The sequence below is a fragment of the Stegastes partitus genome, unplaced genomic scaffold (genome assembly GCF_000690725.1).
Source record: "Stegastes partitus isolate 25-593 unplaced genomic scaffold, Stegastes_partitus-1.0.2 Scaffold1550, whole genome shotgun sequence".
Taxonomy (NCBI): Eukaryota; Metazoa; Chordata; class Actinopteri; family Pomacentridae; genus Stegastes; species Stegastes partitus.
This window is the reverse complement of record NW_007579281.1, coordinates 100,583-115,399: the sequence shown is the minus strand read 5'-3', so window position 1 is coordinate 115,399 and position 14,817 is coordinate 100,583. Positions and strand designations below refer to the sequence as shown.

Here is a 14,817-nt window from a genome sequence, read left to right as displayed (position 1 = left end):
TCACATTTCAACAAGTTTTCTCTTTCGTCTTGTTCACGTTTCCTTTAGCGAAATGCACGACTTTCCATATTAGTGACCATCGGTTGTACACTATTCATCACAGTGCATTGTGGGATATTTTGAGTGCACTATATAGGGTGTAACATTTGTCACTTAACGTGTTGAGTGAAGGAAAATGCCATAATCAAATTTACAATTGCAATAATGACTGCAAAAGGTAAAGAAGTCTAAATACCTTCTGCAGCGACTGTACGTAGATGTGATATTATATTAACGTTACAGTAAACAGTGTTTTCCTGTCACTCAGTTTGCAGTCCAGCCTGTGAAATGGTTCTAAAAGCAGCGGTGTGTCGCCCACCTCTCCCAGGAACTCGCTCTCCTCCTCCTGGACTCGGGGCTGATCCCACACCGTGATCTCCAGCATTCGCTCTCTGAAGTCCCGCCGGTGGACGTGGGAGTAAAGGAAGGTCTGGTTCCACTTGGGCTCGGCGCTCTTCTTCACCGTTTTAGTCCGTCGTTTGCTCTTGTCGCTGGAAACGAAGACGGTAGAGGGTTAGAATGCAGGGAGGAACGCGGCAGCGACGCCTTAAAACGACAACCGCAGATGAAGACGGCGAGTTCACCTCCGATCGGGCAGGAAGTACATCTTGACGTAGGGGTTCCTCGGTCGGCCGTCCGGTCGGGTCGGCAGGTCTATGGCTTGAAGGACGTTGACGATCAGCTGGTGACCCACTTTGTCGTACCAGAGCTTCACCTGGAACAGAGACACGTTAGCCTCTTTTCAAACCACGTTCTCTCTGATTGGTTTGAATTTATCCACTCTGTGTTTATCACTTACAGAGAGCTGCCCGGGCAGGACCAGAGGAAGGTCTCTGAGGGTCCCGGGGCTGGTCGGGGACATCACCGATATGGAGGGACGGTCCATCTTCTGAGACTCAAAGGAGCTGGAGCCTGCTGAAGGACGAAAGAGTAAGAGAAACAGTTCAGGACCTATATCTGACATTAAACCACAGTTTGTTGGGTATTTTTACGCAGAGGCTGACTAAATAAGCAATAGAGGTTGGTCAAATCTGTCATTTTCCGGAATTTTTTCTTCTATTTTACAGATTTTTTTCATGAAAATCTCAATAAAAACACAAAACGAAACCATGAATTCGCATGCACAGTCTAAAATAACTCATAACTGTGAATTCCCACGCAATGTGGCAACAATAAACCACCATTTATCAGAGCAAATGATGCTGCAAACAGAAAGAATCGGGGCTTGGGCTACTCTGTGGGGAAACTAAAGCCAAATCGAACCTGAAAATGATCATATTCAATCATAATCAGTGTACTCTACATGTCTCAATTAAAACTTTGCCAAAAAGAAACTCTTTGCTGGCACCACATTTTGCAAAAGAAATGGAAAATTCAGCGTTTTTCAGCACAACCGTGAAGCCGTTACTGACTCAACAGTCACATGGCAACAAATCAGGAAGTTTTCGGTTGAACTGCAGGCAGTGCGCAGATAGGGAAGAAGCGTGGAACGAATTAAAAACACAAGCAGTAAAATATCTATCGTGTGCAGATATAACACCTGCTTCATGTCTTTAACCCACTGGTTAAATTAAACTTAAAAACTACAAACTACAACACACACAGCCAGTAAAGATCCACATGTAAACACTTACTGGATTCTAGAGGAGGATGAGGGGACTCTGGGATTCTTGGGATGTCTCTGTGAAAAGAGAGTCATTGAGTACGTTCAGATGAACAGGACACGTTGTTATGGTTTCCCATTTCACACAGGATTAGCACATTTCATTAACTGGACATTCATCTTTAAAGGATGAATGAGCAACAGACAGGTAGAAGTCAGGGTTTTTCCTGCTTTTAGGGGGCGACTGAACATGACGTGGTGGACGACTGCACCGTGAAGAGTTTGTTATCTGACAGAAATCTGTGCTTCTTCCTGGTGTTTCTGAGCATTCGATGTCTGTTGTGTTTGAGTGAATAAAACCCCAATTAAGACGCCTTGTAAAGTGATTTCTATTTTCAGTTTTGATCATCTTGTGACTTTTCCTAAGCCTATTCAAACATTCCTCTATGCAGGAAAAACCCTGGAAGAAGAACAAGCAGTCAGTCAAAAACATGTCGACATACTAACATGGCGGGTAGTAGAGGAGAAAAAAAAAACATCTGGAAAAAAGGGGATTTGTCTCTCGGATCTGAAGGATGTCAGGGGAAGATGCACGGGAAAGGGGCTCCACCCATTGAACCAGCTCTACTTACTGATACGCTCTATACACTTTTCTCAAGAAGTTTTTGGACATAATTCGGTGGATCGAGCTTTTAGATAAAGGAGGGAAACATATCAACAGAGTCCGTCAGAGAGTCAAAGCCAAAGCTACGTCGTTTAATGATAACTCTGACCTACTGAGAGCGTCAGTCTTACCCGATGGGTCTGGAGACGACAATCTCCACCAGAGGCTCGGCCTTGGATTCAAGAATGATGTTGTACACTTCTTTCTTGGTTGCTCCCGGCAACGACTTCCCGTTCCACTGCAACACCTCGTCACCTGGAAACAAGACGACGGACATGATGCTTTATATTTAACTCTAAACATGAACATTTCTCTGCTTTCAGTCCAACTGAAATGAGAAACTCTTTAGATTGTGTCTTCTTCTATGCTGAGTTTAAACACATTTGTGGAATAAGAGTTGCTTCTAAACTTCAGTGATGCGCTTCTGTCTCGTTAGTTTTGTTAAAAAATGTTTCACAAAGTCAAGGCATGATGCTAAGTCATCTGGCCTTTATAACATTATTTAGCCAGTAGCGCTAAGTCACTAGCTTTTGCACTTTTATCTCTTTTACATTCATGAGTTGGTTCTTTTATTGTTTTTCTATTTGCTTTATATGAAACCATCGTAGTTTACATAACATGATCGTTTGCATCTTATTGCTTGTCCATGTGCTTATTTCTTGTAGTTAAATTTCACCTGCTTACGTACGTTTGTTACGATCAGGAACATTTAGCATTTAGCTCTCATGTTCCTAAACTTTGTTTGTTTTACAGAGGGGGTGTTGGTGATTTTTAAATTCATGTTTTTTAAATCCTTTTACCTGGATTGCTTTATTTTTATTCGTATTATTTGTATTGTTGGTTCTTGGTTAGTGGTTTGCTTGTTTTTCTTTTGTTTCGCTTGCTTATGTTCTCTTGTTATTGGATCGGTGTTTTCTCGTCTTTTGTTCTCGTTTGTTTTCTTCTTTTTTAGTTCATCATTTTTGTGTTTTAGAGGAGGCTTTATTCGTGGAGATTTGACCTTTGCCTGTTTGGCCATATGTTTATTGGGGTAATGTTTCCTGTGGTGGTCATTGACTTCTGGTCATTGTGTTTTTTTTTTTTTGGCTTTTTTTTTTTTGGCTCCCTGTTGGTCGCCCGCTTGTGGTTTTTTTTTTTTAGTGTTTTTCACTATACTTTTTTCTCTCCTTTACTCTATTTTACACTGTGTTACTTTGTTCATCTTCGCTTTTCCATGCTTTACCTTTTTTTACCTTTTGTTTCTTTTGATGTTTTTTTATTTTTTTTTTTTTTTGTTTTTAAGTGTTTCTACTTGTTTCTTTTTGAGTACTTCTTAGGCTTCTTTCTTTGACTTCTGCATCTTCGACTTCAGTCTTCTTGTTGTGCTTCTGCTTCTCATTCATCCCTGCAGATTGCCGCTATCTTAAATAATAAAAACGTAAAACAAACATTATCTACATACAAACTGTTTGCTGAAAACACTATAAAAGTTTGTTTACTGCGGAGTTGGTGTCAGTATAGCGCTATATTCTGTTGCATGTTTTAAATTTCAGCATGTTACTTTCAAATACTGACATATTTGCTTTATTTTACCAACATTTTGGCACTTTTAAATGTAAAACAAGTGGGAAACTCCAGTGTGGTGTGAACTCTTCATGAGCCAGCTGATTAATCGTTTGATATCAAAAACCGTTTCCAGTTCCAGCCCACACATGCGTTGCATGCCAGTAAAAGCACCAGTCTGCAGGCAAACTCCTGCAACAGAAAACTGAAAACTTTTCTTTCTTGTTAATGTACTTATTTCTATACAGACGTTAATTTTACATTCACTTCCTGACAGTTTTATCGACAGAGTATACAAACCTACCGAAGCCCCTGCAACACAAAAAACAATAAAAACAACATGTAGTAGGGATTCACACCTGCGCGTAGGTGTCCCACAACATCTGCCAGGCTGCCTTTTTTCACTTTGGTGATGAAGGCCCCGAGTCTCCCCGTCTCCGTCATCTTCCCTCCCACCACCTGCAGATGAAGGCGAGACAGAATAAGAACCGAGCAGCACGTTGGCAGCGATTCTCGGCTCTCTCCAGGATGCGGCAATTTGCTCAACGGGCGCTATTGTACGTTCTTTTTTTGTTGTTGTTTAATACTCACCGCAGCTTTTCCAGGAATTGCAACGCATTTCTGGTTCGAGGAAGAAAAAAGAAAACGATGGATCTGACGCAGGTGGAGATAACGTAAGTGATTTCCTGTTTACCTTCAGGCCCAGGAGGGATCCGGCCTCGCGGGGCATCGCCGACCTCTTGCTCAGCGTGATGCGTCCGATCAGGTGGTCGCCTTCTTTGGATGGCTGCCACGTAACGGGATGCTGCGGGGACAGAGGACGTGTCTGATTATACGTAAACATGATCCTTTACGGTCAGAAACACATAAACACTGCGACTGACACTTACATGCCACACTGCAGGATCTAGAGGATGACAGTCCCAGTCACCTGTAGGGAGGAAGAAAGGAAGCAAAATCAGTCATTTAGTTCAAATCATGTGCAATAAATGCGGATTTTCAATGCACAGAAGACTGTTTGGTCACCTTACAAGACATTTAACCTAAGACTCCTTCATTTTTTGTAAATTTTATTGTAGGTTTAATTACACTCAAAGTTTTTTCTTTGCCATGACTCTACATTGTGGTCAGGTGCATCCTGTTTGCTTAAATTATCCTCAAGACTGTCCATCTATGGCAAACGGAATTACCTGAACTTAAGATCCCACAACCCAAACTGCATCATGTCAGGACAAGAACTGAAGCTGAAGGAACTTTCTTTTCTTTCCTCAAGCTTTAAATGTGTTTCCAGGAGCACAGTCGCCTAAAAAACTGTGAAGTTGACAAAGTTTAGAACCACCGGGACTCGAAGAAGAAGCCGTCGGTCCCCCTAAGCAAAGCCTCATAAATCCTCTGCGGAGATAAAGAACCTTGTTAAAGGACGAGCATCTCATCAGCTCCCCATCCGTCGGGCCTTTATGACCGAGCAGCTGGATGAAGCAACTCTGAGTGAATGACACATGACGGCCTGTTTGGAGTTTGTAAAACTGCATTTAAACGAGTCTGAGAGGACGAAGTAAAACATCTGCTCGTCTCATGAGACAATAGTAAAACTCAGAGCTCTATGGCTGTGTTCTCACTGCGTGGACAAGAGTCTAAATTAAGCTATGGGGAAAATATGTCCCCCTAAACGCCTTTATTTTTTGAAAGTTCATGATTTTTGGAGATGGGGCTTAAATCACTGAACATTTCTGACTGGTTGGGTGAGCACAACATCCCATTTTAGCCGTTCATCTCATGGTTTTTCTCCACGATAGCTTGTTTGCTGATGTGTTTTATGCATTTTAAATCCAATTTGCTAGTGCTGTTCATCTCTTTTCCAGCACTGACTCAATAACCTGATGTACAAAGCTGTAAATCACAACCAATAACAACTTGAATCTCTTCTGATTACTGTAGAGTCCCACCTTCTGGACTGGACTGTGCATAGCAACGTACAAAGACGACCTGTGAAAACAGCCGCCATTTTGTATATCAGCGTCCTAATTTGCTTCATCTCTGCAGGTTGTTAGGCTGTGGTGGAAATACTGACAACAAACGATCTGAAGGAAACGTTTACTTCCTTAAAAAGTCCAGTGGAAACGTGACTTGTGTCTGTTGAACAGCATCACTTTAGCGAAGCACGGTGGCGGCAGCATCATGCTTCTCAGCAGCAAGAGCAGGGACTGAGGGGAGGATGAAAGCAATCAAATACACAATAACAACACAGTCGGTGTGGCTTTAGAACAAAAATCTGACCGTCGACAAGTTGATCAGCTGAGGTCGAGACACCTAAACCCAACAGAACCACCTTAAGATGAAAATTCAGACGTTTCACTTCCGATCTGATGGAAGAAGATCTGCAGAAGGAACGAGCTGAAGTGTCCAAATTCAGCCTGCAGAGAATCAAACAAGACGACCAGGAGCTGCTGCAGAAGACACAAAGTCTCTACGGGATGCTTTTCTAAATGAGAGATTTCAGGTTTGGGTTTTTAATAAATCTGTAGTACTTCTAAACATGTTTTGACTTTGGTATTTCCGGTTCTTGAAATTAAAACAGCACAGTAAAGTGAGGGAGGTTGAGGACTTCCTGAAGCGACTGCATACATCCATAAACATAAACTTGGATTTCCACCTTTACAAAGCCATAATTACCAGTGTGTCCCGCTCAGGGCACGCTGCTCTGTCCTTCACCAAAGAGCTTATTGCCTCGTGTTGCGTATTTACACAAACCCTGACACTGAACCAGTGACTCACCTGCCCACAGGGGGTTTGTTTCACGACCTGCTAGGATACAAGCTGCTCCCTCTACCGCTGTTGATTCATGGGAACTCCTATTTGAACCATCGGTGTAAATGACATGAATCCCAGATACAACAATTAGCAACAGAAAAGATTAGAGAGCAGCCACGCTCTGAGATGCTGAAGTTGCACATCATAATGCAATTGCAAAAAATAATCCTGTTCTCAAAAAGCAACTCATTAATTAAATTCCCTTCTGATATTGTACACAGCTCGGAATGCAAAAAGTGATATTTTGGAAACGGCGCCGAAGAAAACGAGGCGTAAAAGATATAAAAGTCTTGACAAAAGGCGTTAAAGCTGTAAACTTCATTCACAGTCAGACTAATTCACTCCGAGCCAGCCTCTCCGACACTCGTGGCCGGAGTTCGGCTGCAGGGACGGAGACACCGGTGGCTGTCGGAGCATCCCGGCATTCATTAACGCTGACAGATGGCGGGATCGAGTCAAGAGGCGAACTGGCCCAGTATCAGACCGGAGGAGCCCGAGAGGTTCACTGTTTCATCACAGGGGTCAAACCACAGCGAGATGACATCAGACGGGGATTTTACAAGCATGTGAAGAGCCCCAGATTTAAAGTCGGTGGGACCAAGAATCTGTCAAGTGTGACTGACTCTTTATTTTTTTACAATGGAATCAATGAAACACACACGTCATGCATTTTGGTTCTTTAGATTTACGACAGGTCTTTTGGAAATATGACAAAATCTGCTGGGTTAGAAATATAAACCCACCTTGATTTGGTGATGTAGAAAGTTGTATTCATGATTTTTTTTAGTGGAATGACCTCTTAACTTCTCACGCACGATTACGATCGACTACAGCTGGTGACTTCTCTAAACCAACATAAATAGGTCCCATCTGATCCGCTCACTAGACTCAGTCACAAACACTACAGTGGGAAAGTCTGGGGAGGCCATCAATTCACCTGTCAGGAAATCATCTGGAGCCATTTCTAAGCAGTATGTTCACAGGAGAGAAGGTGACCCCCAAAAACACCAAACCTACAGTCAGGCATGGAGGTGGCATTATTATACTCTGGGGCTGTTTTGTTGACACTGGAGGTCTGGTGCTTTACAATAATTCACATGAAGTAAATTGAATAATAAAGAAGAAGGAGAATTACCTCCACATTTTCAAGAAATTCAACAGTGAGAAGGTTGGGTCTTGGATGGGTGTTCTGACAACACAATGACACCAAACGAGCATCAAAAATGGTGAAGCCAAGCCAAGAAAGTCACTCGAAGCCATTTCTAAGCAACATGTTTAGAGGAAAGACGGTGACCTTAAGAACACCAAACCTACAGTCAAGCATGGAGGTGGCAGCATCATGCTCAGGGGCTCTTCTGCTGACAGTGGAGGTCTGGTGCTTTACACCAAGTAGACTGAATATTGAATAAGGAGAATTACCTCCACGTTTTCAAGAAAACCTAAAATCATCAGTCAGAAGGTTGATCTTGGATGGGTGTTCTGACAACACAATGATCCCAAACAAACATCAAAAATGGTGAAGCCAAGCCAAGAAAGTCACTTGAAGCTATTTCAAAGCAGCTACAGATTCCAAAATCATCTGTAGTTAAAATCACTCGGTTTCATTTTATCTTTACTTTATTTTTTGTCTCGTGGCCGTCTGAGCTACGCTGCTGCAGTAACTGAGACTAGAGGCTTCTCTGTGCACAGCCACGTGTGAGGTGTTCAGGGACCATCAGTAAACTGTACCATTCACCAGAAGAACAAGCTGGTTTACGCTCTGATTCTAAACTGCATGACTCATTTTTCATAATGTGTAAAGAAATTATAAATGTCAGCTGGCAAAACCAAATAGCTAGCTGCACCGGTGCAACCAGTGTGAAAAGTTAAGCGGGAAAACGCAGGATTCAGCTCAAGTTTCCAGCAAACGGTGGCAGAATGGGAAAAAAATAAAGATTAAAATTCATGGGTGAAGCTACAAAACATGCGCAGTGCTGTTATATTCAGAGGAAAATGACAAAATACTCCACAACATCACATGTGATGGTGATAATAAGAAAAAAAAGTGAGAGTAGACACGACTCCAGTGCTGCTAATCTGAAATCTGAAAGTCCACAGAGGATGCTCGGGAGGAAAACTGCTGACTCGTCAGTTTGAAGTGCTGAGTCGGCCTTTTTGGGTTTTTGCAGGGCAGATTACTGTACGACTGAATCTGGGCCGCTGCTCCAACGGAGGCTACATCAAAGCACGGGACACCTTAAGTTAAGGTTTTCTTTTAAAGCACAAGTTGAGGTTTGTTTAAAATGAAACCCTCAGGTTTCTCCTTAACATGTGTTTTTAGCTTTTCTGCATTTCTTGGTCTGATTTTTAAGGAATCCAGTGACGTTAGTTGAACCCCCTGAACCCAAACGAAACATGTTTTTAATCCAATTTTTACTCACTGTGGGTTAATTTTTCTCTGCAATATAAAGTCCTGCACCTCTATGGAAACAGAACAACCGTGAAGAAGAAGGAGAGAGAACTTAGAAGTGGCTTAAATCAAGCATGATGCAGTTATATTTGAAATAAATCCTTAAAAAAATATTTTATTCTTACACAAAAATTGAAAAAACATGGAACCAAAACATGTCCAACATTTTTCCAGGTGCCCACAGGTGTTACGACGGCTGAAAAACAACAACTATAGATTTTACCGTTTACATTTTTAATTAATTTTCTCTTTCCTGTTCTTTTTAAACACGACCTGCAGTTCACCTGAAACATCCCAGAACTGTTGCCACGTGGTCGCTGCTGAGTCACTCATGGATTCACAGGCGCAGCAAGGAATGCAAACTTTTGCTTTTTACAGAATCTAGCTGCTTCAAATGGCTGAATTTTAGCGATTTGAAAAAAAAAAAACAAGAAAAAAAAAGAGCCACGTAGAAAAAAGTGATTTTGACGAAATATCACAATTTTAATCTAAAACCTGGTGAACTTTTCTGACTGAATGGCCTTCCAGAGACGAGTCGCTCAAGATCTAAAAAATGGGGGTCAGACGGTTTAACAGCTGCACAAAAGTATTAAACAAAAACTACAAAAAGTGGAGGGACTTGTGACTGTAATGGTTGAGTTTATGGCGATAAATGAAGAAAACATTTCCAGACTTGCTGAATTAATTCCTCCCACACTCATTGTTTTCTGTTTGTGGATTTGCATGATTTAAACATTTTGGGTTTTTTTTAAAGTTTGTTCTTTCGTTTATTGAATCCTCCAGTAATGTAATCCTCTCCTCCTCCGACCAGTCTGGTTTTCTTGTTTTCTAATCTTCTGCAGTTTTGTGTTTAATTCACGTATAAGACAACTTTGTGAGACGACAACAGCTGAGCACTAAAATTCAACACGTCCTCAACCAGGGGAGGCTTTTAGGTGATTCTGTTTTACATCGTGAAGTAAATCCCTTAAGAAAAGTGAATCTTAAATGACTCTTGAGGTGTTTTGTGGACCCATAGTGTTGCTTTTAATAAACAGTTTGAGTCTCTTTCACGGCTCCATAAAGTTAAACAAGCTTGATAACATCCCTCCAAAGTCATATGTACGAATAAACCTGCTGTCTCAACAACCTGCATGAATGAAGTGTTTGTTTTGAGCACAGCTTTAGTGTCATTCAACACGATTCATTTCTGTGCAGCCACATGTTCCCGTCAAGCCTCCTTTACAACAGTGACAAACTAAACGATGTCCAACGAGACGCTTGACAAAGAATTACAGCAAAAATATCAAAAGGAAAAATCAGTAAATTAACAAAACGGTTAAGAAAAATGAGAGCATTTAGATTTCAAAAACAAACGAGTCGACTTTTAACGAGAGCGGCTGGAGGGAAAATAGTAGAAACCTGAGACGCCCTCAGGATAGAAATGAGTCGACCTTCAGATCGTCGTGCAGGCGACTAAAACTGAGCTCGTTGTTTAATTACATCATTAAATAAATGAAAGAACCTTAAAGTGAAACATATTTCACTTGGTGAATATCATAACACACGTATAAAAATTCATGTTTATAAAAGGTTGTCATAAAAAACAACCACAGTTTCATATATTTCTGTAACCAGGCTGAAGATTTCAGATCTAAACCAAATTATTTGACAAACTGCTTGTAAAAATGAAACAACAAAGATGTGTGATAACGTCAAACTGGCTTGTAGATGACAAAAGACCTCATAAACCACCACGTTAAAATGTCAAACTTTACAGCTTTTTAACATATTTAAACTCACTGATGTAAAATGAAACCTTTACTAATTCAGACACATTAAAAACTGAACTTTTGAGGTAAAATATTGCAAAATAACGAATAACTATTTGTAAAAACACAGATTTTTGATGTGATTTTACAGTTTTGGTCTGTTTTTTTTTTATTTGTTCTACTTCTTGGTTTTATTTTGTGATCAAGTATTTCAGATTAAAAGTATTCTTTATGTATTTGCTTTGTATTATCAGAACATGCAGTTACATATAGTTCAGATAACGTCACTATCTGACTTCTGGATGATCAGTTTGTTTTGTTAAGAGCTCAGTGATGGGACTCTTTATTATTGTTCACATCTCGACTCAGAGATGTTTTGACTTATTTGTCCAGTATTGCAAATTCTGCATTGATGACATGATGAGAAACAACTGTTAGAATGAGGTTTTTATATTTTAACAGTTCCTGAAATGTTGAAACAGCCTGAAATTTCAACGTGAGAAAAATGTGCAGGAAGTGTTTCATATATCAGGCTAAAATCTCAGTTTAGTTTAGGATAATAAAAAAAATTCAAGGACATCAGAAACAGTCGAGCAGAAGGCTCCTGATGATCTGAGATGAAACAAACGATCAGTAAAGATTTTTTTGTTGTTTTATTTCCATGTTAACAGTAGATTAGCTGTAAATCTTCAGCTTGGTCACCGAAATATGTGAACGTTGAATGATTTTCTATTAGTTTTATCTTGGAAAGTGTTTGATGCATCGAGCTAAAATTATAATTAAAATATCTGTTTTTTATGCTGTAAAACTTTCAGGTGAATCGGAGACGGTTGAGCAGAAAATGTTGTAGAAACCAGATGATCAACTGTGAAAACAAGCGTCCACATGATGCAGTTTGATGTCGCGGCTTCGTTCTCTGGAGGACGTTAAAGTGATTCTGGGAAGTGTAGGAATATCTCAAACACACACATATATATATACTGTATATATAGAGAGAGAGAAGTGCAGCAGCAGGAGAGCGAGCGTCGTCCCAGCAGCGTACTTCCTCTTCCATTTACTCAGCAGCATTATCACCTCGCTGCTGCTCTTTCCGCCGAGGGAGTAACGCAATTACTGCGAATCGCTCCCTTCCTCCACTTAACTCCAGCGAGTTGTTAAAGCGCCGAGCGGGTGAACTCTGTTTACAATAATCCCGCTCAGAGAATTCATGGGACACATAATCAATGGAAACGACGTAAAAACATGCCGCCGTATATCACGTGTGTCCCCAGATTAAATCAAAGCTTGTAATCTGAGTGATGTTCTGCCTGTAATCCATCTGTTCCCCAATAAGTTGGGCAGTTTTACAGGCGCACGTAAAATTACAATCAACGTCCTGTTAGTTAATGTTTCGCCTTTACGTCACGGGGAGTCGGTTTTCTAGAAAATGAAATACGTCCGTGCTGAGGTTTTACCTCTAAATCAGCTAAATGTGCACACAGAGTTATAGCTGCGAAGTAATTAAGCTCCTGTCGAAACGAGCAATCAGTAGGTCCAAAAGGGATCGTTTACTGCCTGAGAAAAATCTACAAAACGATGTTAAACTGTTTTATACAAGTCATGAAAAACCGACGACAAAAGAAATAAGAAGCTAACGGCTAACAGCAGCATCTGCACTGTCGTTTTTAAATAGTTAAAACAAGCCTTTAGCACCACTTGGATTGATTTTGAATACTGAAAACTGAAAATACACTGTAAAAAAAAATAAAAATAAATCCTGTTTAAAAGGGTAAAAATCTGGCATCATGGATGACAGGTACAGAATCTTTAAAAAATGAATAATAATAACAATAATAACAACAACAACAATAATAATAATAATAGTAATAAATGATGGAATACTGTAATGTTCAAAAACTATTTAAAAAATTGTAAAAAATAAAATTAATAAACAAACAAACCAATCAAATTCTGTTCTTTTGTGTGTAAAGGTGTTTTTTGTTTTTTTTAATGATGTCCTGTTTAGCGTGTTCAGCACATTTACTGTTTTAATTAATTCCAGATGTGCTCCACTGCTGTGTTGAAGGCAGTAGCTGACGAGGAAGCAGACGACTGACAAACCGGGTATTTTAGAGTTTGTCATTATTCACATTTTAATTAGTGTATATTTTAATATTTATTTTGTAATAAAGCATTTTTATGATTGTTGATGTTCGTTTCCCTCCAGAGCTCCGTGGTCCATTCGCTGCTCTTGTTGGGAATCATTTGTTTGTGTAGTTTATTTGCTTTTTGGGGGGTTTCCTTGCTTTTGTCTCGTCCGTCCTGGGCAAAAGGAGATGGGTGATGTTTGTTTGTTTGTTTGTTTATTTTGTCAGCTTATCACCTGTACCCAGTATATCCAGTCCAGCAGTCAGGGAGGGCCGAAGGTGTGCAGTAAATACAGTCACACATGTGTAACTGTGTGTTAACTGTTCTGGAATACAGAAGAGTGCAGTGGTGTTATGGGAACTATCCCCCATCCTGTAGCAGACTTGGGAGTTAAACTGGAGTCGGGTACGGTGAAGGTAAATGTCGTATGGACTGACTTTATCACTGGACTCCAATAATAAAAGATTCTATACTATTTACCCCTTTGTGAGGCTCGTCTCTGAGTGGGTGTAACACAAACAAACAGACAAGAAACAGTACAAATAATAACAAATGTCTGTTTATAGTGGAGTAAAATGGTTGTATTTTAAAGTCACGCCATAAAAGAAGACAAGACTACGTGGAAAAATACAGATTTTTAAATTGGGGGTTATGTACGGCTTATTTCTTCAGATCACTGTGTCAATTAAAACTTTTCTGTAACGGAACAAAACTGGGGAATCTGTACAATAACATTAAAATATTACGACTTTTTTTTTAGTCATTTATTTTTCTACTGTAAAAAAATATAATTTTTTAAAAATGCAATAAAAATGGTGTCATTTTAGAGTCAAGCGTTGTTAAAGAACTAATTATTTATTGTCTATCTTTCTGTAAATGGGACCATGATTTGAGTTTCAGCAACGATCTGAAAAAGTGAACCACTGACTTGTTTGGAGGAGAGACGGTGACCTTAAGAACACCAAACCTACAGTCAGGCATGGAGGTGGCAGCATCATGCTCAGGGGCTGTTCTGCTGACAGTGGAGGTCTGGTGCTTTACACCAAGTAAGTAAACTGAATAATGAAGAAGGAGAATTACCTCCACGTTTTCAAGAAAACCTAAAATCATCAGTCAGAAGGTTGATCTTGGATCCGTCAACATAGTCACCCCAAACAAAAAGAAATGACGAAGCCAAGAACCTCAAAACACCGTGCTGTGCTAAAGAAGACGTCAAACTAGCGATTGAGACCATAAACTCAAGAAAATGTTCACAAAACAGGCTCATTTTCTCGTAGACTTTCATATGATCTTTAGCAACCAGAGGAGTTGCCCCCTGCTGGACAGGAGACAAAATGCAGGTTTAAGACGCTTCCTGTGATTTGCTTCACTTTTCAGACACGGAGGCTACGTCCATCTTTTAGACATAATTTATGATTTTAAGTCTCTTTTACAATTATAGGAATCAAAGAATCGAACCAGGGGTGGACAGTTTGGCCTTACTTGTATTTTACTTCTCGATTCTCTGCAAATTTCAATGACAAAAAAACTGATCTAGTTTCCTGAGTCTAACTTTACGCTTTTGGCTCTTGGAAGTCACAAGTCCCATGGGAATATATATATATATGGCTTACTGCAAAAAATACCCTTTTTCCACAGCAGCTTTAGTCATAGTTCTGGCGTTAAGACCCAACATTATCTTGCTTTCGTCAGGCCGCCTGACCAATCAGAGGAGGAGGCGGGTCTTAAAGAGAAAGGAGCTAAAGATGAAGCTGCTGCAGAAATGCACATTAGAAAAATAGCTTTGTTTGAACATTAAAGCATGCAAATGTGTTCAAGTAGACCCCAAAAT

General features: G+C 40.2%; 1 protein-coding gene across 1 annotated transcript in view; it reads right to left on the bottom strand.

The window, feature by feature from the left end:
* Positions 1-14,817, bottom strand: part of rims1b (regulating synaptic membrane exocytosis 1b) — a 94,849-nt gene that overhangs the window by 24,571 nt on the left and 55,461 nt on the right. Inside the window, 9 exon segments of the mRNA XM_008300500.1 lie at positions 359-530; positions 624-754; positions 839-954; positions 1,674-1,720; positions 2,275-2,331; positions 2,438-2,561; positions 4,208-4,307; positions 4,543-4,653; positions 4,739-4,779. Of these exon segments, the coding sequence (XP_008298722.1) occupies positions 359-530; positions 624-754; positions 839-954; positions 1,674-1,720; positions 2,275-2,331; positions 2,438-2,561; positions 4,208-4,307; positions 4,543-4,653; positions 4,739-4,779 (899 nt within the window).